General features: G+C 40.9%; 1 protein-coding gene and 1 long non-coding RNA gene across 2 annotated transcripts in view; one reads left to right on the forward strand and one right to left on the reverse strand.

The window, feature by feature from the left end:
• Positions 1-3,265: 3,265 nt before the first annotated feature.
• LOC116054536 lies at positions 3,266-27,636 on the reverse strand. The gene is made up of 4 exons (XR_004106087.1): positions 27,479-27,636; positions 12,497-12,505; positions 8,292-8,296; positions 3,266-3,278 (listed from the first exon to the last, which is right to left on the reverse strand). It is a non-coding gene; the product is annotated as an uncharacterized LOC116054536 (long non-coding RNA).
• The window catches only part of ntf3 (neurotrophin 3), a 46,427-nt gene continuing 37,643 nt past the window's right edge, over positions 18,966-27,749 (forward strand). Inside the window, exon 1 of the mRNA XM_031306109.2 lies at positions 18,966-19,251. Within this exon, the coding sequence (XP_031161969.1) occupies positions 19,234-19,251 (18 nt within the window). The 5' untranslated portion in view covers positions 18,966-19,233. The remainder of the gene's footprint in view (positions 19,252-27,749) is intronic.

The raw sequence follows: 27,749 nt of genomic DNA on the forward strand, positions 1-27,749 counted from the left end.
AGGCTGAATTTTGGGAAAGAGACTTCAGATACAGTATTAGGGGACCACTAAGGTCTATATAAAAGAGACTTCAGATACAGTATTAGGGGACCACTAAGGTCTATATAAAAGAGACTTCAGATACAGTATTAGGGGACCACTAAGGCCTATATAAAAGAGACTTCAGATACAGTATTAGGGGACCACTAAGGCCTATATAAAAGAGACTTCAGATACAGTATTAGGAGACCACTAAGGCCTATATAAAAGCATCCAAAAAGCTGCATGTCATAGGACCTTTAAACCAATCACAATCGTCTTGGGCGGAGCTACAATAAGCTCCGGACGCAGCGATGGTGGCTCTGCAAAATAGTCTCGGGAAGGAACTTGTTTAGGTGAAACATTTGCACCCCACAAAAGAAAACGCCACATACAACATTAAATGAAGTTAACTGTTCACACAATACAGTAACGTGAGCTATTTAAATTAGCTGGATACATGGTTAAACAATTTGCTCTTACCAGTGTATGGCTGTGTGTACTTCGTCCATAACAATCCTGCCAATTGGTCCCAAAACATCCCTGTTAGTAAATGCTGTAAACTTATTCTTTGAAAATCTCACCCTTTTCAGCGTGTGGCTTGCTAGCTCGAAGGTTGTTGTTGTTTCTCGAAGCGTACAGAGTTTGAGAATGGCAACACAAACAAAAAGGACATGTCAGGCTTTATCCTGGAAATGTATTTCCGTTGATCCAGACTATGCCTCACTTAATGCTATATTCACTTGTTTTTAACAACCTTCAGTGGCTACTCTGAATAAATGTTATTCCTACACATTCAGTTACACATGGCAGTTAAATAAGTAAAGAACAGCCTGATGTTGCATTCAACGGTCATTGCAAAGGAGGATATTTTTTCCAGAGAAATTGTAGTCCAGGAGCTCCTGGTTATATTTGTAATCTCATACTGTACTGACAAAATCACTCAATAGGCTGACAAACATCTTCAGCAGACACAGAATGAAATACTGTATGTTGTAAGAGTATTTCTGTCTTTTATTTGTTCTGTGTTGAAAGCATTTTATACACAATTATTAAAACCATCTGACCCTGTGTCCGGTAGCCGTTAATTGCTGCTTTGTTTTCACTCAGAAATGTGCCTTTACTACCCTGTTGGTGGGGGGTTTGAGGACGAGGAATTTGATGAATAAGGCGCTTTTAGAAATGAAATCTTGTAGAAGGGAATGTTTTATAGTGAAGGCTGTGGTCTCAATAACAGACTGAAATTATGTTATAATTAGTTGTGTGCTAAAAAATGAGCCCGGAACAAACTGAATGCAAACACAAAGTGAGTGTAGTATGTTCCAGAAAGAGAGAGCAGAGACACTGTGTACAAACATGCAGACATGGAATACAGACAAGCCCTACAGCGGTGGAAGATCCCTCTGAGACAATCATATGAGTGGGTGCCCACGGATGTATTTGGATATATTCATGTGTGAGTGTCACTGTGTGCTAAAAGCTTTGTTTTTGAGTACTTGCGTGCGTGTGTGTGTGTGTGTGTGTGTGTGTGTGTGTGTTTCTGTTTGTGGTCACTATACGGTGAACAACAGCAGATTCTCAGCCTTTGATGAGATGCTGTGTGTAAGCAGGAGTGCGTTTTTTTTACTTACAGATTAAATGTTGCCTGTGTAAGCGAGAGCATGTGTGTAAGCAAAGGAAAGTAGGCACATAAAGTCGTTGTTTGAGTGAAAGTGTGTGTGTTGGAAGAGTGTAAATATGAGACTGAGCCAACAACTGAGCCAAAGAATCGAGAGACCCCGAGGGAAAAGTCACAAACGTAATGCTGGGAAAACATCTACGAGCAGCCCTTTAATATTGTGTGTGTGTGTGTGTGTGTGTGTGTGTGTGTGTGTGTGTGTGTGTGTGTATGTGTGTGAAAGTGGGGCTAAAAAGGTGAGCGACGACCCATCAAACTGGGTAGAAATTTGATCCAACAGGAGTAAAAGCTCTCTCTCTCTCTCTCTCTCTCTCTCTCTCTCTCTCTCTCTCTCTCTCTCTCTCCTTTTCTCATGTTTTCCTTGTTCCCCTTTTCTTTTTTTGCTTCCCCTTTTTCTCCTCTCCTCACTTTCCTTGTGCCACATCTCCCTTCTTTCCATGTATCGTTCCCTTTTCCACCTTTATCCTGATGCTTCTTCCTCCCTTCCTTCGTTCCTTCCTTTGCACATCTCCTCCTCCTGTCCTTTTCAGCTCCAGGCCAAGGATCACTGTCTCACACACACAAGAATGCAGTAAGGGGAGAAGAGGGTTGGGGTTAAGTTAAAAAAATGTGTAACTTAAGGTAAACTTTGTCTTGGCCATGTTGTGTCACGTTGTGTGATGAAATGATGGCTGCGCTGCTTTCTTGTATATCGGTTTTGACATTTATGGTTTGGATAGACACATAATACAGTATATGCACTGGTCAGTCATTGAATTGGCTGTCCTTTCAGACCCAGCTAAATTAACACGTACCGTTAGCACAGTGGATAGCTAGCAAGCTAACATACTACACACTACATTTGTGCAGAACTGGCAAACCATTTCCTCATGAAAGAGGGTCCGTGTGAGCCAATATGATTACAATGAAATATGGCAAATGGAATAATTACATCCTGTGCCAACTCTTTCATGGATCCAATCAGATGACTTCTTTTATATCATCTGCGTTTTAATAGAAAATTAAAGGTTGCCTTATGGGGGCCTAGGGGCTAAGGTGCAGACCAAGTAAGTAACAACTTTCCCACTTCAGTTCTGGTTAGTGGCCTTTTTTGCATGTTGTTTAGCTCTCTCTCTCTCTTCAGCCACTTTTTGGTCTGCCTGATGGAATGAACACCAGTAATTAAAGGCAAAACGGCCCAAAAAAATTGCTTAAAAAATTTAATTAAGTATCTGTTTTTCTGCTTTCGTTCAGCAGTAATTGACAAATTCAGTGGTGCGTATTGGCACTTCATCATTGGTTTCCAATGGAAAAAGATGCATATGTACAGCAGGATCTAAAACTTACATGTCCAAACTCTGGCACTAAAACACTGGGGAAAACTCTACCGTTCAAGTGCTATTCCACAATTCAACTCCAATATTTCCCTCAACACGCGAGTCACAAAGCTTACCCATACCAGATACCAGATGCGAAAATGCTGTCATGGATCATTAAAGGAGAATAATAAACTGCATATTTTGTTGTTTAGTGTGCAGGACTCGTTGGTTTGTAATTACAATACTTTAAACTGCTACTTTCTACTGTGCAGCAAGCTTTGTTTCTACTCTGAGCTTCTTCCTATAGTTCTGGTTTAGTCCACCCACCACATTCAAAATTCCACAACACCCCAACGGACGGATATCTATCCAATAGAAATGGACTGTTTTACATGCTTTAATTGGCTGCAGACGCTGACTGACATGGAACATCAACCATATCTCCAAAGCACAATAAGGAAAACACCTACACAAATACTCAAAGCAGGTTGGGCAGAGCACAAAGACTGTCCTCTTGGCTGTTCATAACACAATATTTTAAGCATACACAGTAAAACCCAGCTGGGTACATCTAACCCAAACATCCAAGCCATTAATAAAATCTGAAGAGGTTCTTTAATAAGAGTCGGATGAGTGTTCCACCCACTTGATAATTCCATTACAAGATCGTCTGAGTTTATTATCTTGTCATTGACTCCCACAGCATCCTTGTGATTTCAGAGCTCACTGAATATTTATTGAAAAAATAAAGCTTCTTGGACGACACTCTGTTTCTACTTTTTTACATTCACACAAACATTTCAAGACCTCAAAAGACCATGATATCCACTGCCAGAGTTTATTGAAAAGCTTGGGGATAGTTGGTGAACTGCTGTAGAGTAGTTAGCCAGTTACTGTAACTGCCAACTAGTTAGCCAGCCAGGAATACACTAGCGCATGGGTCAGCAACCTTTACTACCAAAATGAAGGTTGGCTGACTACGGGTGATTCAGTGGTTTCCTAACAAGAATTCCAGAGAGAAGTGACTGGCATCGCTCTGTCTGATCGTGGCGTCTTCAACAAAAAAAGCAGTGTGTTGTGCCTCGCGTTTTGTAACCTGCGAACGCGCTCCATCTGATCGGCCTGGTTTACATGCAGCCATAACTGAAAAATACAACAAAAGGACGACAAAGCTGTTTTGGTCAGTATTGAATTACACCAAGAAGTATAGCTTGAGTAGGAACAGATCAGTTACATATAGATTTAAATCCTCTCAGACCCCACCAGCACACACAGTAAACCCTTGCTTACCATAGCAGAGACCTGGGTCAAATCCCTATGGCTCAGTTTGAATTAACTGTATGTAACCAGGTTATTGTCACATTATAGAGGTAACTTAATATCTCGAAGGTCGCCTAAATAAGAAACCTGGTTTCTGTAAGTGGGGTGAGGGGTTTTGAAAAACCTGCTTAACAAAGCTAGGTCTCTGCTGGAGATACCTAAATTCTCTGCAATGTATACACCTAACCGGGCGTTAAAAACGGCGTAATGCGTTGTTATCAACTGGTATTGCTAACAATAGCTAACCGGGCTAGAGCTAATGAAAACAATGAAAATCCGACTTTTAAATAGAACGCATTCAACTCGGGTATGACGTCATTCCCAGTTCCGGCTTCCGAGTTCCGAGGTAAATAGAACGCGGCATTAGTCTTAGTTGTTGTAATACTCATTCCAGCCACCAGAGGCTGAAGTGCACCATTATTACATATTCTAAATAGGACTGAAAGTAAGTTAGAGAAACTTCTTTTCTTCCGTACTGTTCTCAGTCATGAACACAGAAAAGAAAACAATTTAGATCAGACTTAGAAAATGGATCACGAGCATTCTTTTTTTTCTCACTTTCCTCTCAGGGCTTCCGTAGACATAGCAGTTTTCTTTTGTTAAGAAACACAAGTATTTTGGAATCAGCTTTTAAAAGAAGAGCTGTGGTTTCTTAGTAGCAAAAAACCATGAAATTATGACATTTTCTTGTGTTGTTTCTAATGATATATGTGTTGTGATTTGTTGTACGTTACATTTTTGGACATTGGAAGATTGAATGTCTTAAACATGAACTCAATTTATGAGTACTGGTTTCTCATTCATTCAATTCCTGCATCTTCCTGCTAGAGCCTCTCCCAGTATGAACTGGGTGAAAGGCAGGGAAACACCTTTGGCAGGACACCAGTGTATAATACAGAGTACACTATATGTGCAATATATATTTTAATATCAAATGCATGTTTAATTTGACCAAATATTAAATGACACACAAAATGCACACAACATAGGACACTTATAATTGGCCTTCATAGTGGTTTTATGTAGTGTCATGTTTTTACAGGCAACGTCTGTCTTTTGATATCTGGCTCACCCTTTGTTTGCAGCGTGTGTGTGTTTGCATGTCTAATCAAATTAAGCTTTATTTGGTTTGCGTAGCACCAATGCTCCTTTAGCAACGCCCTATTTCACATATAGACTGCAGCCCAGTACACCCACACTCAGATGCAACTGGAGCTGCTTCCTTGAAGCAGTTTGAGGTTTAGAGCCTTGCTCAAGGGAACCCCAACCCCGGGCACCGAGTGACAGGCAATTCCGAGTCACTCACACTTATGGTACTGGTCCACTGGCAAGCATTTTTTTCCACGCTTTCCATTCATTGTCTATGTAAGCAACCGGGCAATGCATTCTGCTACTGTAGCGCCGCATCGACTTTCGAGAACTGGGGCACCAGGCTATTTTATGCAAATCAGGAGCGTCCAGCCAGCTTAATTGCCGCCTCTCGAAAACTCACGAAAATCTTTTAAACTGACCGTTGTCGATATAAAATGAAGACAGATTTAGCAACTGCATAGCTTATTTCGCACATTTTTGCATGTCAAAGTGCCTTTACTTGTACTATTTCCTGTATGTCACGTAGCTAACAAGCTAACCGCAAGCCCGCTGTCCAGCTGAAGACACAATGGTGCTAGTCAGTCACAGGGGTTGATGCATAGAATAATAATGTATAAGTGAAGCCAGTGTATGTCATAAATCCTGCCCCCTCCATGTTAGTGGATGGGACATGGGCCAAACTAAAAAAAGTACACCTCAAATACATTTTTCCCCAAAGATGGTTTCTGTCATTTTGGGTAGTTTCGATCACTCTGATGTTTGTTCAAGTGTTAATTTTTTCTGATAAGTTTGTTTTTTATTAGTTATTTGATGCTATAAAAACGGGGGTGAAACGTCATGATTAACAGCTGGGATTGACTTGCGATTGGTCGGGCAGGTGTGTGGGCGGGACTGCCGATACAGCAACTCCACCGCCCGATCATTACTGCCCAGACTCTGGCTCCAAAATTACAAGATGGCAGCACCCCTATCCAGGAGATTTTAGCTTTATTTTTGTACAGTGGGAGGAAGTGGAGACACGTCATCCATCTTTATATACAGTCTATGGTCAGTCACAATAGCTCTCTGAATTTCTTTTTATTTTCACTGTGCCCTTTATGCTGGCATTTTATTGAGATTTTCATTTATTGCGATTCTAGAAGTATTGCGATTCGATAGTATTGAGTATTGCGATTGAAAAATTGAATAATACACTTCAAGAGACAATATATCATGAGACATCTAAAAACTAATTGTTTTCTAAGGAGAATGCACATGGGCATTTTCTGCTTTCGCTCTGTTTATATATATATATATCGATTCTAAGGAAAAGAATCCATTTAAAAAATCCGTGCCAAAAAAAAAATCACAATATATACAATTTTTTCCCCCCACTCCTACTAAATATAATGCAGTGTAATACATCAGCCCTGCTTTAAATCAATTCATGTCGTAAGATGCAAACATTTAGATGTTGCTGCATGACCCAATGGTATTTATGCTACATTCACAACCTTGGGGGTAACACATGAGTTGTTGTTAACAAAATGTAGTTTAGTTTCATTGACAAATGAAATAAGAACTGAATGGAAATAGCTTCATATTTCTATGAATGAATAGAATGAATGTATAGGTCTGGAAGTATGTGGGCCTGACTGGAATCCAGCTAATTTGGTCGCATATCAGATCATGTATGAAGTAACTGAATTAAGATTCCTTAATTGATGTGAACTAATCACATAAAATTCATAGTGATTTGATCATTTGTTAATGGTGAGCAACAGATACATCCTGCATTCATTGCACTGCATTCAAGTAATGCACGGGTCATGCATTAGCTAAATTGAACCCTTATTATTTGATATTACCACATTTGACTGCACATAAAAGATCTGACGTTTCATTTCCGGGATTGTGCAGGTTCCTGCCAGAAATACCACCGGATGTCCCTATTTTCGGCCAGATGTCCGTTACCTTTCGCTTTCTTTGTGTTGGCATTTCAATCTGAGTTTTCCGTTGCACGACTGAAACAACCTTTGAACGTACACATGTTCCACCAAAACAAGTTCCTTTCCGAGGCTATTTTGCAGAGTCACCGTTACTCCGTCCGGCCCTTAGCGCCGTCCAAGACCATTGTGATTGGTTTAAAGAAATGTCAATAAACCAGAGCATGTTTTTCTCCCATCCTGGAATGCTGTGTGGACTAGCAAAACCCTCCTCCACAGTGCTGTGGAAGGTCTGGCAATGCCAGACGACTCGGGAATGAATATGTAAAGGAGGAGTTCAGCAGGCATGCAATGAAAATTGAGATCTCATGTCTCCATCTGTATTTTCTCAGTGATCTGAGTGCACTTCAGTATATTCACATGAGAACATATACTGTTACATTTAGCATTCATTCATCCCCAAACGTTAAAGGGGTGGTTTTCAAAGGATAGAAGGCACTTGACTCTTGAAAAATTCAAGACTTTATTAACTTTGGCTGATTCATAACGCACCGGTGCATTCCTGCACACACGCACTCTTTGGGGTTTAGCATTTACTTACAGTTTTGCCTGTAAGCTTAGCAGCTACATTTGATTTAAATTTACAGTGATGTAACTATCAGTTTTTACATCAGAATTTGCTAAATTTCGGTTAAAAAAACGTGTTTTTGAGGTCCGGGACTGTGATACTTACTCATTTTATTATTAATCATATAATTTGTAATAATTTTTCCTGAAAGACAGAACTGTAGAAACTTAAAAGAGGAAGAAGAGACAGAGAGTTTATGTATACTCATTGTGCTGCGGAGGAGGGTCTCGCTAATCCACACAGCATTCCGGGATGGGAGAAAAACATGCTCTGGTTTATTGGTATTTCTTTAAACCAATCACAATCGTCTTTGGCGGCGCTAAGCACTGGACGGAGCCTCGGGAAAAATAGCCTCGGGAAGGAACTTGTTTTGGTGGAACATGTGTTGTACGTTCAAAGGTTGTTTTAGTCGTGCAACAGAAAACTCAGATTGGACAGATAGTCTAGCTAGCTGTCTGGATTTACCCTGCAGAGATCTGAGGAGCAGTTAACCATAGTCCTCAGAAATCCACTGGAGTTTAGAATTCCAACACAAAGGGAGCCCAAGGCAACGGATATCCGGTCTAAATGAGGGATATCAGGTGGAATTTCTGGCGGCACCGGAGCAATCCCGGAAGTGAAACATTGTGTATATAGTCTACTGTCACGGTGATACTTTTTTATCTGAAGTCTGGTTCATACACATGTTCTTGTAAAAAAAAAAGAAAAAAAAGAAACCCGGTTAGGTGTACACATTGCAGAGAATTTAGGTTTCCCCAGCAGAGACCTAGCTATGTTAACCAGGTTTTTCAAAACCCCTCACCCCACTTACAGAAACCAGGTTTCTTATTTAGGCGACCTTCGAGATATTAAGTTACCTCTATAATGTGACAATAACCTGGTTACATACAGTTAATTCAAACTGAGCCATAGGGATTTGACCCAGGTCTCTGCTATGGTAAGCAAGGGTTTACTATGTGTGCTGGTGGGGTCTGAGAGGATTTAAATCTATATGTAACTGATCTGTTCCTACTCAAGCTATAATTCTTGGTGTAATTCAATACTGACCAAAACAGCTTTGTCGTCCTTTTGTTGTATTTTTCAGTTATGGCTGCATGTAAACCAGGCCGATCAGATAGAGCACGTTCGCAGGTTACAAAACGCGAGGCACAACACACTGCTTTTTTTGTTGAAGACGCCACGATCAGACAGAGCGATGCCAGTCGCTTCTCTCTGGAATTCTTGTTAGGAAACCACTGAATCACCCGTAGTCAGCCAACCGTTATTGTGCCGTGAAGTTAAATGACATTGTGCACTTTTCCACTCCTAAGTGGAAGTTTTTTCAACTCGAGATAGACACATAACATAGACGGATTAAGTTGCTTTTACCGCCAACTGCTGCTGGCTTACCGGTATGAAATCAGCAAGCATAAAAAAAAGTAAAATAGCCTCGGGAAGGAACTTGTTTTGGTAGACATTCAAAGGTTGTTTTATTCGTGCAACAGCAAACTCAGATTGGACAGATAGTCTAGCTAGCTGTCTGGATTTACCCTGCAGAGATCTGAGGAGCAGTTAACCATAGTCCTCAGAAATCCACCGGAGTTTAGAATGCCAACACAAAGAAAGCGGAAGGTTTTGGATATAGACTACAGGCACCCTTGCTCGGACCACACCCATCTTCAAACTCGGCCTTCATTTTGATCTCAACTACACACCTGGAAAGTTTTGCACATTTTGCACGGTTGATACGATATCGCACTGGCAAAATACAGTCACGGAAACGTTACAGGTGCGTAGCTGAGATAAGAAAAAATTAAAAAATTTGAAAAATGGGTGTGGCCCGAGCAAGGGTACTGAACACTAAAGGTAAGTGGGGGTAGCAGGGAAGTGGCCACACTTATCACTTTTTCACTACTTCCTCCTCCTCCCCTCTCTCCTCCTGTTTCTCTCTCTCCTCTTCGTGCTTTCTGCTTATTTCTCCTCCTTTCCTTCATCACCTACTTTTTTTATCTTCTCTCACTCCATCACTCATCCTGTCTCTCCCTCCAGAGAGCAGGATGAATAATGCAGTGTTCTGCTCTGATAATCATCATCATTGGTCTTTCCTCTGATTTCTCTCTTTTCTCTCACTTTTTCGGCCCTGCTTGTCAGCAGAAATGACTTCCGATAAGCACAACCATGTCAAAGCAATCATAAAATGTTGTAAAAAAAACGGTTATTTTCCAATCTGAATTAGAGTTCAAAGGATGTGCCGTATGTTACAGAGGCTGTGAGAAACACAAAGTAAATTCCAGTTCCCCTGCATTGTATTGGAGTGGAGGTAGAAATCTCAGAGACAGATATTTCAAAACTATAGCCCAAACTATCTGACTGGAAAGATACCCATAGACGAAAAACAGGGGTTCAAGTTTTTTGTAATTGAAGGAACTGCCCTTTTAAAAGAAATTAAACTTTTGTTCTTTTTTTGTTGTTTAAATTGTTGTTTAATCATAATTTAAAATCGAACAAATCATAGAAATAAGTTATTATTTACTGTATTTGTATTCTTTCCTGTCTTGTGCGTGTGTCAGAATTAATTTCGGCACCTCATGATTAAGTTTCTTAGTCTTTTGATGAAAATCGTTTTATTTTAATTAAAAAATTAAGTTTTTTTATTTGTAGGATTTTTATCAACTAATTGTTTGTTTGTTTGTTTTAGGGTAACTATACATGTCAAATAAATGTAGTGCAGTAAAAAGTACAATATACCCCTCTGGCATGTAGTGTTGTATAAAGTAACAAAAAATGGAAAATACAGTACAAGTACCCCAACACTGTACTTAATTACAGCAGCTACTTTGTTTAAATTGTTACTTTCCACCACTGAATGTGACACATTTTGCAGCTTTAATTTAAGTTTTTTTTTACCAACAGGTCCTTCTGTTTGTATTTAATTATAATGAGTTTGTGTTAAGCTTGGGTTTTGTTTGTGGGTGTCATTTCAGTATGAATTTTGCTCGTCCAGAAATGCAGTAAATAAGCTCCATTAAAAGAAAGATTCTGGCCCTTACTAATTTTTAAACCCTGGCTAAAAACCTGTGTATTTCGTCCATATTGGTGCACATTTTCTGAAAGCTTATGGACATGGACGCAATGGTGCAGTACCACCAGAAATCATAAGGGCAGTGTAGCCAAATACAGTAGTTCAAGGGAGACACAACTATAGGATACGAAGAAATTCATAAAATGGCAGAACTTTTTGAGGAGAGGCTGGGCAAGTTGGTCAGTAATTTAAACATCTAGACTTACATAGCCCAGATTTGTGGACAAACAGTTACTACAGAACAGCTGGGAGGGGATTGGACGAGAGTTAAATGTGAGATGGACAGTAGCGAAGGAAAAGTTGAGGTCCGTGCGAGTCCTCTCTAGCGGATGTAGAGATTAACAATGTAAAGGACATAGAAGTATGTGGGCAGTGACGGTAACATTGTTTGAAATGGACGTATCTAGTTTGGTACGTAAAGGGAGCATGAATAAGCCTACACAGACATTACCACACATACGATTACACACACTAAACACAGTCACTCACAACCCGTTCTCACACCCAATTCGCCTAATAACGACGCTTGGTCAGTGGCTCTCAGCGTCAGATACCAGCGCAAAAATCACCCTTCAGCGTCTGCATGTAACTCAACGGGCATAGCAGCTGCTTGACCGTGGCGCTGTAAAATGACGCCGTGTTAAGAGCGACAACGTTAGCGAGTAGTATGAAAGACCAAAATTGGCGTAAGGAGGTCGGCCAGGGTTGTGGATGGGTCAAACAACACATGTTCGTGTCCCAATCTTGTCCTGCATGTCACTGAAACATTCATTTTATAATCCCACCCACGATCTTTTCCTACACAGAGCGTCGAACAGTGACGCCAAGAGTCCCAAGCACATCTAAATATGACGCCAAATGGCTAGACGCTAAAGGAGACTTTTTGCATCAAACGCCCAAGGCACCTGACCACCGTTGCTTTTTGACGCGCTGAGAGTGAGAATGTGTTGTCCCTCAAGACCAGTAGTTTAGTCTATATCGACGACGTTTCATTTCCAGGATTGTTCCGCAGGAAATTCCGCCAGATATCCCTAATTTTCAGCCGGCTGTCCGTCACCTTACACTTTCTTTGTGTTTGCATTCTAAACTCCGGTGGATTTCTGAGGACTATGGTTAACTGCTCCTCAGATCTCTGAAGGGTAAATCCAGACAGCTAGCTAGACTATCTGTCCAATCTTTTGGGAGTTTTCTGTTGAACAACTTTTAAAATGTACACGTTCCACCAAAACAAGTTCCTTCCTGAGGCTATTTTGCAGAGGCACCGTCATTGTGTCCGGGGCTTAGTTCCGCCCATGACGTGATGTGATTGGTTTAAAGAAATGCCAATAAACCAGAACACGTTTTTCTCCCATCCCGGAATGCTGTGTGGACTAGCCAGACCCTCTTCCGCAGCGCTGTGGAGGAAGGTCTGGCGATGGGAGACTACCAGTAGTCTAATAACTAGCAGCGACATCGTGCCTGTGTCAACACAAACACACTGTCTCCCTGTGAGGTATGTGTGTGTGATGAGGTTCACGAGCACGTAGGGAGGCTTCCACTCTGTCAAAGCTACAGATTGCATGATCAATTGGCGCGCGCGCACGCACGCACGCGCACGCACGCGCACGCACACACACACACACACACACACACACACACACACACACACACACACACACACACACACACACACACACACACACACACACACACCTCTCTTCTTCCTCTGTTTATTTATCTAAATGTCTGGGAGGCAGTAGAGCGGAGTGGCAAAGCCCTCTTCACCCCCTCTACTCAACTCTTGTCCCCCTTTTACGTGTCCTCTTTCTCCACAACCATGCTTTCCATTCTGTCTTCCATCTTTCCCCCTCTTTATCCCTTTTATTTTCACTTCCTGTTCAACCCCGATTCACTATCACCTCCTCACCCTCACTCATTCATTTTCATTCCTCCCTCAGGTGTGTTTGTTTGGTGTGCCAGCAGCGCACATCTGCCTCTATTAATTATGACTATGTGTTTGCATTTGCCTTCCCATTGGAGTTTGAATAAGCATGCGTGAGCTGCTTTCATCTCCTTTCCTCCATGCGTGTGTCCGTCACCACTGCTGTTTAATTTTCCATGGAACAGATAGTCTCACCATAGGCAGATGTCAGGACAAAACCATTGTCCCATAAATTACTCTGTGTTGATATTTGCAACAGGAACAGTGTTTGCTGTTGGTGGTTTGGAATTGTTTGCTGATGCCTATCGCAGTGCAAACCAATAAAAACAAACGGCTGTGCTTTCGAACGGCCATGCTTGGATCTCATTATAAATCCCACGGAATTCACTGTGCAAACAGATTTAATCTGGTTCATGTAATTTAGGATGTTGCTTGTGATCTCCTCAGGATTTAGACTGTCAGAAAGGACTGCGTGTTTAAGGTTATCTGGGGTATTACAACAGGGCATCATGTTTCAATCTGTATGGATCAACTCTCCACACTTGGAATCTGGAATCCAGTCAGATTAATACAAGACATATTTATTTATGAGGAGGTTAAAACAAACTTAAGGACAGACAAAACAAAAGCAAGAAGAGCAGGAAGAGCACAGTAGGTGCGCAATTCCCACGGGAAGCTAGTTAGTCTCATTTCGTGATTTCAGCATTAACTGAAAAATGCACCAGGATGGGTGTACATAGCTTCAGACGATAATGCACCTGCCATTAACTGTAACCAAAATCTTTCCCTGACATTAAACAAGTGATTTTCCTGCATAAAGGCTTGTTTACACAGAAAGAGCTTCAGCTGAATTTCCAGTCGTCTGTCTCACGTGCATCTGCTAACATGCTGCTTTCACTATGCAGTCAATTTAGACATATAGTAACCTTCACCATTTAACACCAATTTACCATAACCATGATTGCTAAGCCTCTGTTATGATTGACAGGTCGGCGTGTAGCCACACCCCTAAAGCATCCCCTGCTTTATCGTCAATTTTAAAATAAATGGGACCATCATTTTCAAAATGAACATCATGCTGTATTGAAGAAGACTTGAAACTAGCGATTGAGACCATAACCTCATTATAAAAATGTTTACTGAGGTAATAAATCAAGTGAGAAGTAGGGACATTTTCTTACAGACTTCTATAGAAACGGACTTCTTTTTGCAACCATTGGAGTCGCCCCCTGCTGGAAGTTAGATAGAATGCAGGTTCAAGGCAGATCCCGTTTTGGCTTCACTTTTCAGGCCCAAAAGATTCGTCCAGTATTATTACAGTCTATGGTCTGGTGTACACTCTTTAAATAGACCCGTTGACTCCGCTGCTATTAATCCCACCACCTTCATGCTGATAAAGTGACACCGCTATTGTCACTTATCAGCGCCACTCACTTTATCATGTCATTTTGTCTCCAAATACTCACATGTTTCCTCTCCAATCTCTCCTTCCTTTATTTTCTGCCTTTCCCCTTCTACATAATTATCTTTTCTCCTCTCAACTCTTTGCTCCCATCTCTAATCCTCTTTTCTATCTTTCCCAGCTTCTCCTCTTCTTCTCATCCTCCCCTCTCTCAGCTGACTCCTCTGCCACTTCATCCCCACTTTCTCTTCTAAAACTGTCCACCCCTCCCCTGGCTCCTTTCATATTTGATGATTCCACGGTGTCCAGGATAATAATTACACAGTTGTCATGTCACGTGGGGAGCCTGAGGGATCTGCTGGAGATGTGCTTTGCCATTGTGTTCATGAAAAATTGAACACGTCCTTTACATGATGATGCCGAACCAAAGGCTGGTATTAAGGGATCTCCTATGATGTATGACTAATGCTTAGTCATAGAGGGGAAAATTCACATTTTGCTGTTCTGGAGATGTGAAGAAGTATCTTACAGGTAAGTTTGAAAGTTCATAATTGCAAGCTAATGTCAGTTACCCAGTTCAAGCTTTACGTGTGAACTGCATGACTTAAGACAAATGTTTATTTATTTTTAAATGCAGCCGTCTGTGTTGGTGCCACTGTAACATGATCGGTGCAGGGCAGATGACAGGCATGAAAGTAAACCAGGTAATGGTACATAACCAGTTATGAGTCACATTAAGCCACAGATGCACCGTTTCAAACTGTTCATCAGTGTTTCAACATTCCTCATACCGTTTAGTGGTGCCAAAAATGTCTTGAAGGATCACTCTGAACTGTTTTTTTCTCTCTACTAACCACTACCATTCTGTTCTGTTCTGTTTCACTCAAACAAATATAAAATGGAAAATGCAAAACTTAAGTGCAAAAAGTGCTACCACACTGGCCTTAAAAATCGCCACTATCCACTTAAAAAAGTTGTATAACTTTTAAATAATCTCTCAGTGCAGACAGCCTCAGGCACAGACACAACACAGAGAAAGCACGCAGAAAAATATTGGCGAGTCTCTGCAAGGTAGAGGAGATTCAGGTCTGCCCGAAAAAGTCGACAGATTTGTCGCGTGGCAGTACGTTTCTTTTGAGAAAAAGTTCTTAAAGGAGTCTTATACTGTAAGTCTCCAAATCCCGTGAGAAAGTTGTTAAGTTGGCAACACTGAGCGCAAAACTTTTCTTTAACACAATTTTTCGACTCAGACCTTGGTTGTGAATGAGCCCAGACATATTGTTTTTCTGCTACCGAACTTGGAATATTGGTTGAAGATTAAAAAAAAAATTTGGAATGACAAGCATGCATTCATCTGGCAGAGCAAGGCTGTACAGTATTGTGAGGAAATAAAATATACAGCCCAATTTTGTCAGCTAAAGAAAGTTATGAAAGAGCGACTAAATGTTTTCTGTGTCTTGTGTTGTGGTGCTGGACTGAGAGCTCCGGTAAATAACTTTATGATGCATCCTCTGCTGCAGTGGACAGTGTGGGGTGATAAATCATCTGCTATTTGACTCTATTTCCCTTCCCCTTCATCCCCATATTTTACAACTCTAAACAGGAATGCCTTGAAAAACATATTGCATGAACATGTCATTTTGAGTGGTATCACTTTTCTTCCATTTGCCTGGTGCAAAACCTCTGTTAATCCCATTTTTAAATGTAATGTGAATATCATCCTGTGTGTCTAGAATTACAAATACAATTTGTTTTTAATGAACTGGGTATTTGTTGGATAACTTTTGCTTTCTATCAGTTAGAAAATGGCTGAAGGTGTTCAGGTTGTAAACGCATCTTCAAACACATTATTCAATTTCATGACTCCATAGCACTCCTAGTGGCCAAAAACTCCACAGGGTCACTTTAGAATAAACATTGAGAATTTACATGTAGAGAGAGGCTTTCTTCCTCTGTTCCTGCTCTGTCTGTGTACACATCTGCTTTAATGGTTGCAGTTTGGCAGGCTTCAAAATCCCATAATGGTACAAACATTAATCTCCATCAACATAGTCTAAATCCAACAACAACTATTTGATAAGATGGAGAAGGACGAGCAGATGTGCAGCTAACAGAGCGCTGCCAAGTCCATTTTGATGTTTTGGGTTGTGAAATCAGCTCCGACACAAACAGAAGAGTTAATCCAAAAGGATACTTGGGCTGAATCCACGGAGTCAAACCATGTGTTCACAACAACACAGTGATGTCCAGTCAGCAGGTCATTTTTCTTATTGCCTTCCAATATGACTATTTATTGTTGAAATGATTAGAGCTGTAGCAATTCCAATTTTTGCTGTACGATTAATTGTCTCAGAAATAATTGAGATTGACAATATAAGTGTCTCAGTAAAATTTTAAAATATTAATGTATTTATTACTTTTGCAAACGTGACTGAATCCCAGGATACATCTTTTGGTTATATATCACTGTTATGTGACCCAAATAATGTAGTAACACAAGTACACAGTGTATAAAGTAAGCCACGCCTCTTTATTATCATAAAAAAAAAAAATTCTAACTGTATCCCCCCCATGTCATTTTTGTTGCTATGAACGTGTATAGGGTCAAGTGCCAACAACTAACAATTGATATCATAATAAAAATATAAAGTCTGACCAATAATCACTTATATATTACAATTTGGCATATCTAAACAAAATCTACAATTACCAGTCATATGCCTTAAGAACTCAGCTAATGTTAGCAATTAATTGCGGTTAGACAAAGAAACCGCTATTATTTAGAAGAATTGACAATTAGACAATTATGTAATAATTATGCATGCACAGTTTCTGAATACGGGCTGTGTGCGTTTCTCTGTGGACTGAGTGTTTTTATATTTTCACAGTACTTATGTAGCACCACCTGCTTTATAATCAAACAAAACATGGAAATCTCACTTTTTACAATATGGGACCTTTAAGGTCAGAAAAAGGTTCTTGCTCATGGCCAAATAAACTAGCGTTGTCTGTTTGTATAACAGTGGTATCAGTGTCAAAGTCTTTGTATGATTCTGTAACTCAAGTCACTGACAAAATAATCACTTCCCAGTTGAAAAAATTACAAATTTTCATAGTGTTTGTTTAGAAAGCCCCTGATAAGAACTCAGGACCTGTGATGTGGCTGCTGGAGGATGTTACACTTCAAGAAAGTCCTCTCCACATGGATAAGTTTGAGTAAAATGAAAGGTGCCTAAATACCAAGTCCCTTTGAGCCTCCAACTGCTATATGGATCAATCTAACTCAACTCCAAAAATGTTAATGCACAGACACTGCATTCAACTTTTACTTTTTAAGAAGGTTTCAATGACTTTTAATAAGGGCTGCAATGGTTATTTTCATTTTCGATTAATCTGTTGATTATTTAATCGATTAGTTGTTTGGTATGTAAAATGTCAGAAAAAATGTTAAAGTGTTTTCCAAAGCCCTACATGTCGTCCTCAAATGTCTTGTTTTGTCCACAACTCAGTCAGTGACTCGAGTCTGTTCCGTGTGTTCCGTGCTGTCGTCCGTTGGAGGGGCCGTCAGCCTTCATTTTGGCTGACCTGACTTGCTGGGTCGGAGGGCGGGCAGTCGAACTCAACGGCCAATCTGTGGAGCGCTAACCCGAAAATGACGAGCGGGATGAGCGTCTCAAAATCTGATGAAAATCTTTTAAACTGACCTTTGTCGATCTGAAATGAAGACAGATTCAGCAACTGCATGGCCTATTTCTCGCTTAAAATGTTTTCAGAAACACGTTTCGGTGAACTATCTTCGTAAAATATGAGATCGTATTCTGAACAAGCGGCCATTATGCTCGGTTGAAAAATCCAGGAGCAGCCAGACCCACGTGACACATTCGTCCAATCAGCTGCCGGTTTTCATTTTTTGGGCGACAATACAGATTAGCGCCGCCTGCTGTTATGGAGAAGTATTACGTCTTGCGTACGCGCAGAACGTACGCTCAAGTTGACGTCGCTTCAGTGTGTTCCGAGGCACTTTTTGGACCTCGGGGAGCCAAATGATCAGTCCGACTGCTTTTTCTGCCAACGGTCGGCCGTCAGGTTGGTGTGTCAGGGGCTTTAGAAGCTGGAATCAGAATTTTTTTATTAAAAAATTGACTCAAACCGATTAATCAATTATCAAAATGTGGCGATTCATTTAAAAGATGACGATTTATCGATTCATCTTTGCAGCTCTACTTTTGATTATCGGTCTGTGCTTTACAGCAGCTTAACTGTGTGTATTTCTTGCTTGCTCCTATAATAACCTTAATATACAGGGATTTTAGTGCAAATGTATGTTAATCAGTAGTAAGAATAATCTTATTTAAGTTCATATTCCTACAGAACCAAATTGTTTATTTTTTATTTCATTTTAGGGGTTCATTCAGGTTTTTATTCATTCTTAAAGGAAAATGTATCTGATTTGAAACTATTTGAGTCTGGGGGAACCTGCTTAATGTCAGCTAGCACTACATAAACACACACACACACACACACACACACACACACACACAAGCTTAATTCAGTGTCCTAATTCATGTCAGCAGGCTTGCTTCGCTGACAGACAGTGGCAGCATGCATGCAGGTCTTTGCAGCAACATGCGCCATCTGTCCCGTAACAGAAAGAGCGCCGTAGATTATGTTGTCCAGAGAGAGAGAGAGAGAGAGAGAGAGAGAGAGAGAGAGAGAGAGAGAGAGAGAGAGAGAGAGCATTACGCACACCCTGATCCTCTCCACACAGAACCAGTGTGGCGCACAGACAGGCGGCGGCCCCTCAGAAAGTGGGAAGTTTTCGCCAAAGGATTCTGTCTCTAAATTAATCACCTTCATGTCGACTCTGTTGGATACTAACCCGCCGATGCTATGGTTACCTTTATTACGGTAGGCACTGCTTTATTTATTTTTTTATTTGTTTGTATTATTTGGTGCTTCGTGGAGCATTTTTTCTGTCGCTGAAGAACTCTATGGTTCCTGGGGAATCGGACACGAGTGGAGTGACAGAGACTGACCCAAAGTGTTCAATAAGTTCAACTGACTTAACTTTAAAAAGGTCACAGAGACTCACAACGTTGTACTTTAAGTGCATCAAATCGTGTGATTAAGAGATGTGGAGCTGCTGGGGTTGCAACTTGCACGGATAGCTTTGAAAAGTTTTGGAAATGGCTGGATTTGGCACCACAGAGGCGTCTAAATTGGGTTAAAGTACTCCCGATTAAATATGTACTTTTTTTTCAGAGGAGTTGCATAATGTGTTCAGGGACGTATTTCTTCCTCTTAAGCTTGGGCTTTGGCAGGTGAAAAAAGTAGAACGTGAGAAGCAACGCGCCGTGCGCTGCCTCAAGACCAGTGCGGACACTCTCTCTCTCTCTCTCTCTCTCTCTATCCCCCCCCACACACACACACAGGTGGACAAAATGGTTGGGTCTTTCCCGAGCTCCCTTACGCACACAAACGGAGATTCCTGCTGTTGTTTTTTTTCCATGCACTCTTGCTCTGTTCAGAGGCGTGTGCGGCGTGTTGAAGCGACCGGAACTGGCTCAATGCGCCCGGAAACGGTTTAGATGTGGTTCAGCTTGTGTCCTTGGATTACCGACGCGCCTACCTATGTTAAATCGGCCTTCTTTCCCTCCCTGCGCGTTCCTTGCTCCGTGTGCATGCGTGCATAATTGTTAGTGAATGCATGCAAACTATAGCCTGCTGTGTGCGCATGAGGTGGAGAGAGTGAACGGCCTCTGTGCGCGCAGAGGTCCAGTCTAACGTCTTCTGTGGTCCTAAACTTTGTCTTTTTGGAAACTTTGTCTTTTTTGGACAAACGCAACTAAATAATTGATCATTTTTGGAGTGCAAGTGAGTGCCATGCTAATGTAAAGTTAAATACTTCTCCACTTGTTGAAGAGGGTGGAAACTTGTTTTAGGTTATAGGCACATTTAATGGCATTGTATTTAGACAGGGACAGTGCACAATTAAACATTAACCATGTATATGTACAGGTAGATAGAACAATACATTATTAACAGAATTCAATGCAAATGTACAGAAGAGGATGAGTTCTGAGTTTAAAGTCAAAATTCTGAGAAAAACGTTGGAATTCAGAGTTTAAAGTCAGGACTGAAGTACATTTTTTTAACATTAGCATTCACATTTCCCACCCCACCTAATCACGATAATTTGCAAATATGTGCAAAGTTGCAGCAATAAAATGATCATCGGCACAGTCATTCCCACATCCTAAAACCAGTCCCAACTAAGGCCAAATCCACTTTATGGAGCTCTCTGTGCAGAACTGGAGTTAATGTGTTTTGCATTAGTTTCCTCAAACCTTGCAGGGTTGAGTTTTCGTTCTTTGGTGTTTTTTGCCCCCAACATCTCCTCCCAGGCAGCGTGGCAATAATTATGTTTAGGGTTAAGGTTAGGGTTAGCTGCCTGGAAGGCGCCGTTGGAGGCAAAAAACACCATCAAGCTGAGGTTTCCCCTCAGTTTAAATGTTTGGAGCTGTTGATGGGATAAGAGCCAAATAGCCCAGTAACCCAAAAATACTCATGCTGTCTGTGTGTGTGTGTGTGTGTGTGTGTGTGTGTGTGTGTGTGTGTGTGTGTGTGTGTGTGTTCAGTCTGATAAAAGAACGAGTAAATTCTGCATATTGGCTTTAACAGTGCTGCGGTACAGTTGGCTATGTCTGATATGACATGATATACAGCTTTGCGTAATGGCGCTCATCAGTGGCCGTCTTGAGCCTTTGGTGGATGCTTCCTGCTGCTGTGGGAGTACGCTTGTGTGTGTGTGTGTGTGCGCGCGTGCATGTGTTGGCAGTGTGTGCATGCGTGCAGAGGCTGCTGGAGCAGCTGTTGCACCAGCGGTTTTGACGCAGAGCCCCTCCTGACATGCAGGCATACAGCGGGACAAGGAAATTAGGACGCAAGGAAGGAGGCGAGAGACGGGCTGGTTCCATTCTGTAACTGTAACTCCCTTTATGGGCACTCTGAGAAAAGCTTTCTACTACAGCTGTGGGCTGTTATGTGCGTGTTAGAGCTCTGTGTGCAGTGCAGCTGCAGCTACTCAGTTTAACAACGTTCATTTTGTGCTTTACTGCAGAAGAAAAGAGACACAATTAGGAACTAGGGGTGTGAACAGATTAGGGGCTGGGCTCATGGGAAGAACATAAAGTAGAAAAGGGTAGAAAGGGGCCAGAATGGCTCCAATGTGGTTTAATGAACTAATAATGTTGCTATGGAGAGTTGCTGTTGTTCCTCTGCGCTCTGCATTCCAACCTTTTTGTGCTTTTGTGTGTATCCAACTCCCCGCCTCAATCTGCTTTACTCTTCCTTTCCCGTACCCGTTTCATTTGTTGCCCCAATCTCTTTCGTTTATGTTGCAGGACTTGTCTGGCAACACCAGATGACATGCATAAACAACATCAATCTTAGCCTCAAGGTTTACGAAGCAGGTTGCTGGTTTAAATTCTGAGACAAACGGAGAGGAAAAGGCAAACAAGGAACTATTGGTGCCAGTGAAAGAAGGCAAAAGTCAAAGCTGAAGACATCTCATAAGACATCTGATTAATTTTCACTCTCTCAGGCCATTTACTGCAACAGTTTTCAGTGTTGTACAGCAGTAGTTCCCAAACCTTTTTGGTCTGAGGTACCCCCACAGCCCTGTTAGATGAACTAGCCCTTCATCCATTCCCAATGTATGTACCAAATGTATAACACTATTCACTGTATAATAGTGGCTATTGTTAATTTATTTTCAAATTTGTTGAACTGTCAATATTTAGGTTGGTTTGGTCAGCAATCGTACTACTACAACTTGGAGTGAAGCTGAATGTTTCAACCGTTTATCCATTACTTTAAGATAACTATTTCAGCTCTCTATTTCACTCTTACATAACTGCGACATGTAGTGTTCAGGTGTTACAGCTACTATATACTTTTAAATCAAATCATAATTTCCATTTTTCAAATTAGTTGAGCTTCTCCAAAATCGTTCCACGTACCCTCTGGTAACAGTAGAAGTAACCCATGGGGTACAAGTACCCCTAGTTGGGAATCGCTGTCAGAAGGTACCCAACAGTAAACCTTGCCCCAGAACCCCCTCACAGCTGAATCCGGCCCTGACAGAAGGTGATCGCTAGTTGTTAGAACTTAGAAGTCAGACTATAGACAGGAGATGCAAAGTACTCATTATCATCATCACCTCTGTTAGTGCTAGGGATGGGAATCACCAGAGGCCTCACGATACAATATCATCACAATACTCATGTCACGATACGATATTATTGCGATTTTAAACATATTGCAATATTCTGCGATATATTGCAATGTATTACCTTTTTCCCAATTTCAAATGATGTCCCCATAAGGAAACTTTGTCAACATCTGTTTTATCTAAAAAGATACATGTCTCTGTTTGTGTATCTTACTTAAATTTTATTGCGGCAAAATGGGATTGTCAAGCAGACAAACTGACCAACACATATATAATAAAAGATCGATACTTGGCGTCTGTGTATCGATACAGTATTGCCACGGAAAATATCGCGATACTATGCTGTATCGGTTTTTCCCCCCCACCCCTAGTTTGTACCAACATATCTCTAAAAGGTAAAGACGACCTTAGAGGATACGTTCACATTTTTACAAGTCTGTCTTAAATCAACACTCGCATGCCTATATGACAGGGGGCTACAATCCCCAGTCCTTGCTCCACAGTTTATTTGAACTTGACTGAGGCTTCAGCAGCTGAGACAATCAAATCAACTAAAAAACGGAACCTATTCTTTAATTAAAATTTGCTAAACCGACTCTTGTGATCCAAGGATAATCAGATTTTAGATCTAGATCCAAATTCAGATGAGACACTTATTTTCTACCCACAGTTGTGCTGCATTTGGCAAAAATCTAGTCTGACAAATCCAAATCATCTGGTCACCAGATTCGAATTAGATGTTTGAAAAAGCATTTTAAATGAAAACACTGAAAGGTCAAAAAGGTCGATGGGTGCAAGTGAATACCGGTCAAATGGAATTCTCAAATTGCCATTCCTTCCACAGCTGTTTTCTACAGTTAGACCCATGTCACTTTTCATCGCCGAGGTCCACCCATTTCCACACATCTCTCTGCAACTCTAAAACCACTTAAACATTTCTTGCAGGTTGTTTCTGCTTTTAAAGACATTGAAGGGTTTTGTAATTAAAGTCAAGTGGAGCTCAAGTACCTTTCTAATAGATTACTACTGGGGTCAAGCACCTAAAGGGGTTTGTAGGGCCTTTTTCTAGCAGGTTCGTGAACACGAGTGACATTTACAAGAATTGCGGCTATTGAAGTACTTTAAATGTCAACTGAAAACCTAAATAAAAAGATGTTCTGTAAAGTGATGTGAGTAAACTGCAGCTCTGTGATGCTTCATTCCGAAGGGTCTAGAGAGGCAGAGGATTTTCAGTGTGTCAAGGAAAAACTTTGGATTTCTTTCAATTATAGATGTTTCAATACCGATAGCAGTATCGGAAAAGCCTCCAATAACGCCTAAAATGCTGGTATCGGTATCGGCAAGTACTGGAGTTATCGGCAAGTACTGGAGTTTATGCAGTGATACGATGCATACTTTAGCCCAGAAGAAAATCTACTTTAAAGTAGTTCATTTCTGTTCTTTTTCCGTTATGACTGGCTGTCAAACTGGATAATAAAAGTAAGTTCTCTGGCATTCATTGTTTGCGTTTGTTCATGTTTCACAAAGGGTTTAACCTGAGCCAGGTCACACAACAATTATAGAAATCATATCACAACCATACAGGGTTGGTAGCATACAGCTGTTAAAACATAATAAAATATATGTATTTTTTAACACACTGGTATTGGATCGGTACTCAGTAACGGCCGATACGCAAGTTCATGTATAGGAATCGGTATCGGAAAGCAAAAAAGGGTATCCGAACTTACTTTCAATACGCTCTTCTGTGTGGATCAAGCTGTTCCCCTCGTTCTATACAGCCGTAGTTTCCCCGCCCTGCCTGCTCTGACATGGTTTACATTTAGCAGAGTGTTTATACAATGCACATTCTTGGAGCAAAACACACTGTAAGGATTTCGATTAGACGCCGTCCTGTGCTGCGTGGAAACCGAAACAGCACAGTGCGGAGGAGCTCTGTGCAGAAACACACATATACATGTCAGGGCATTCATTTAGGGGAATTCCTTTAACCTGTAACCTAAACACTTATCTCGATGTAAACAAGTTTAAATCTTAACTGAAATTCTAGCGCAGGAACAAAAGCTTTCCTTCTTGTCTTTCCCACAATTCCCTGAGACAGAACAGATAGGCATCATGTGATTTCAAGGTGAGACTCGGCCTTCCCAGCGAGTCAGCCATATGACAGTTCAGCCCTCCTCTTTCGGTCCATTTAGACCCGGTAATCTGCCTCTCTGTCTCAACGATTTTCTTAATCTCCCACACATTCACTGTCTGGATCTTTATGTCCTTCATTTCTCTCTTTACATCCCCCTCTCCGTCTCAGACTGTCCCTCCCTCCCAGCTTTGTTCTTCTTTCCACTCTCTCCATTTCCACATTAAAAAGTAGACTCAGTGACCTCCTGATAACTCCCCGGTCCTGATACAGCTGATGACTGATAGTGTTGACTGGGATGAATTCCCGTACAAGCCTATCATTCATTCTCTTGCTACATGCCTGAACTGATTGGCTTTGTTTTTATGTAGATAATAACCTAGTGATAGATCTACGTTTGATGCCTATATTGTGTCTAGATCACATGCAGAATACACAGAAATCGCAAGTCATGTGCCTTAAAGTGGACATTTGCTTTTTAACTTCATACTTGTATTTTGGGTTTTATAAAAATGGGTTCTTTGATATCGTATTATACATTATTATATAGATTGATTGATAAATAGAGAGATATAGATTGTTAATACTTACAGATGCACAGTGGTGGAAGAAGGACTTAGATCTTTTACTTAAGTAAAAGTAGCAATACCACAGTGTAAAAATACTGTTACAAGTAAAGGTCCTGCATTGAAAATGTTACCTAAGTAAAAATTAAAAATACAGTACAGTATGAGCATCAAAATATACTTAAAGTACCAAAAATAAAAGTACTCATTATCCAGAATGGCCCATTTCAGAATAATATCTATTATATCATTGGATTATAAATAGTTATGCATTAATGTGTCATCACTTTAATGTTGCAGCTGGTAAGGTGGAGAAAAATATTTATATATATATTTTATATATTTACTTGCTGGGTAGTTTGTAAATATTCTTTATTGATAAAATAATATCATCATTCATTGATTGATTATACTTTGTAGCGGAGTAAAGAGCACAATATTTGCCTCTGAGATGTAGTGGCGTAGTATAAAGTAGCAGGAAATAGAAATACTCAAGTAAAGTACAGTACGACAAAAAGTAAGTATCAGTGTTTAAGTAGCACTTCACTGTTTCAGCTGTGGGTGGAGCTAGTTTCAACTACTCAGTATTTTACACAAATAGTTCCCAATCCAAGGGGGGGGACCCTCCAAAGGGTCACAAGAAGAATTTGAGGGGTCGTGATCATAGAAATAAAATGGATAGAAAAGGCCATTGGACTGTTTTCCGTGGTCATTTGATTGGTACACAACAAAATGGCGATTGTTGTTAGTTGTCATAGTGACAATACACGTCAGTGGGGCGTTATTATGGAACCCACGCAACTACGCATTCACACACTACTATTGGCCAGGGCGTCCATGCTTACGGAAGGTAACGTAACCCGATTTGTTCAGGTCCTATACCCTGACCAATCAGCTGTCCTAACCTTAACCACTCCAGGTCAATGCCTAACCCCAACCAATCGAGCTGCTTCATAGGGCGGGACTTGCCTAGAAGTTACATGGGATTGATAATAACGCTTCAGTGGGGCCGTAAACTGTGTTGCAGCTCACTGGGAGGAGAGCGCATATGGGAGAGCGGTTAGAGTTAGGAGGAGGGACAGTTACACCCAACGGCACTTGTAAGTTGGCCTCGCCTTACTAAAAACTATATAAAAATGGCGTCCTTTTCACAGTTAGTCTCGTTTGCTGTTATAGGTTATTTAAGACCATTGTATGAAAAATGACAGAGCTTCAGAAACATTAAAAAGTTACATAGAGTCACTTTAACTGACTCATCTGGTGATAGCAATGTGCTTTGCGTGGACAAAGCGCTAAGTTGTTAAGTTTGACTCATTTGGCAGCTGGCTCTCTGCCTCGTAACGTTACTAGTCCACTGCTTGTTTGTTCGTTACTGCAAAACCTCAGCTCCGCGACATGCCAGAAGTCGGCTTATATGGAAGATTATATGTTACCGTGGCAATACATAAAAATGGCTGCCGCTCTGACCATTCTGCTTTGTTGATTTGAATGGATATGGCCTTTCTATCCATTTTATTTCTATGGTCATGGCATCATTAATGGGGTAGAAAAGAAGAAAAATGTATTTGCAAAAATAAATAAAATGTTTGAAACTTCCCTAAATACAGTACTTGAGTAAATGTGCTTTCCCTAAATACTGAATTTAGCTACTGAACTATTCCATCTGCCAAAGAAGTTACACATGCTCTTGTTGATAGTCAGGTAGGTGTCTACAAAGGGTTATGCACATATTTCCATGAAATTTGGTAGAGGAGTCAGCCCTTAACGTGCTATTGGATTATGTTTAGTGATTATATCAGATTACTGTAAGATCAAGGGTATTTTGCCAGTAAGGCGATTACCGTTTCCTAATTATAACTATGAAACTACAGCCAGAGTCCAGTGAAATTTATTTAAGATTTGTCAGTTTCTGCAGGGATTTACATCATCTGAGTGATTTCCTGTTAATCTGAAAAATTTCCCAAATCTGCAAAACGAAAGGCCACTGTATGCAGAAACATGACATGGTGATGTTGTTTTGGCCCCAGATTTTTACTGTCTTTCACTTCTTTTACATCACCTCTATTAAAAAAGCTTGAAAACACTGATTTGTGTTAAATGACTCTTGTGTTTTCCCCTTGTTTCACATATGATTCCTTTACAGCAGAAATACCAGAGAGTCAGAGAGTAATGTTCACAGTCATGGATTCCCTTTTTGATAACAGTTTCTAAAGGCCATTTTATGGTTGTGCGTAGAATCGACGGCGCACCCCTGCAGACCACTCTGCGTCTACGCCGGACCCTACGCCGTAGCCTGACGTGCACCTCTCGAAAAATGTAACTACACGCAAGCCGCTCGGCCGTGGCTTGGTAGTGTTGCATTTCCCCCGACTCATTTCCTGGTTCTCCTTCTCCATAAACAACATGAAATCAAGGAGAGGGTTAACTTTTCCTGCTACAGATGTCCCACCGTGGTCAGAAAACACAGGGGAGA

This window comes from Sander lucioperca, chromosome 20 (assembly GCF_008315115.2).
Source record: "Sander lucioperca isolate FBNREF2018 chromosome 20, SLUC_FBN_1.2, whole genome shotgun sequence".
Lineage (NCBI taxonomy): Eukaryota > Metazoa > Chordata > Actinopteri > Perciformes > Percidae > Sander > Sander lucioperca.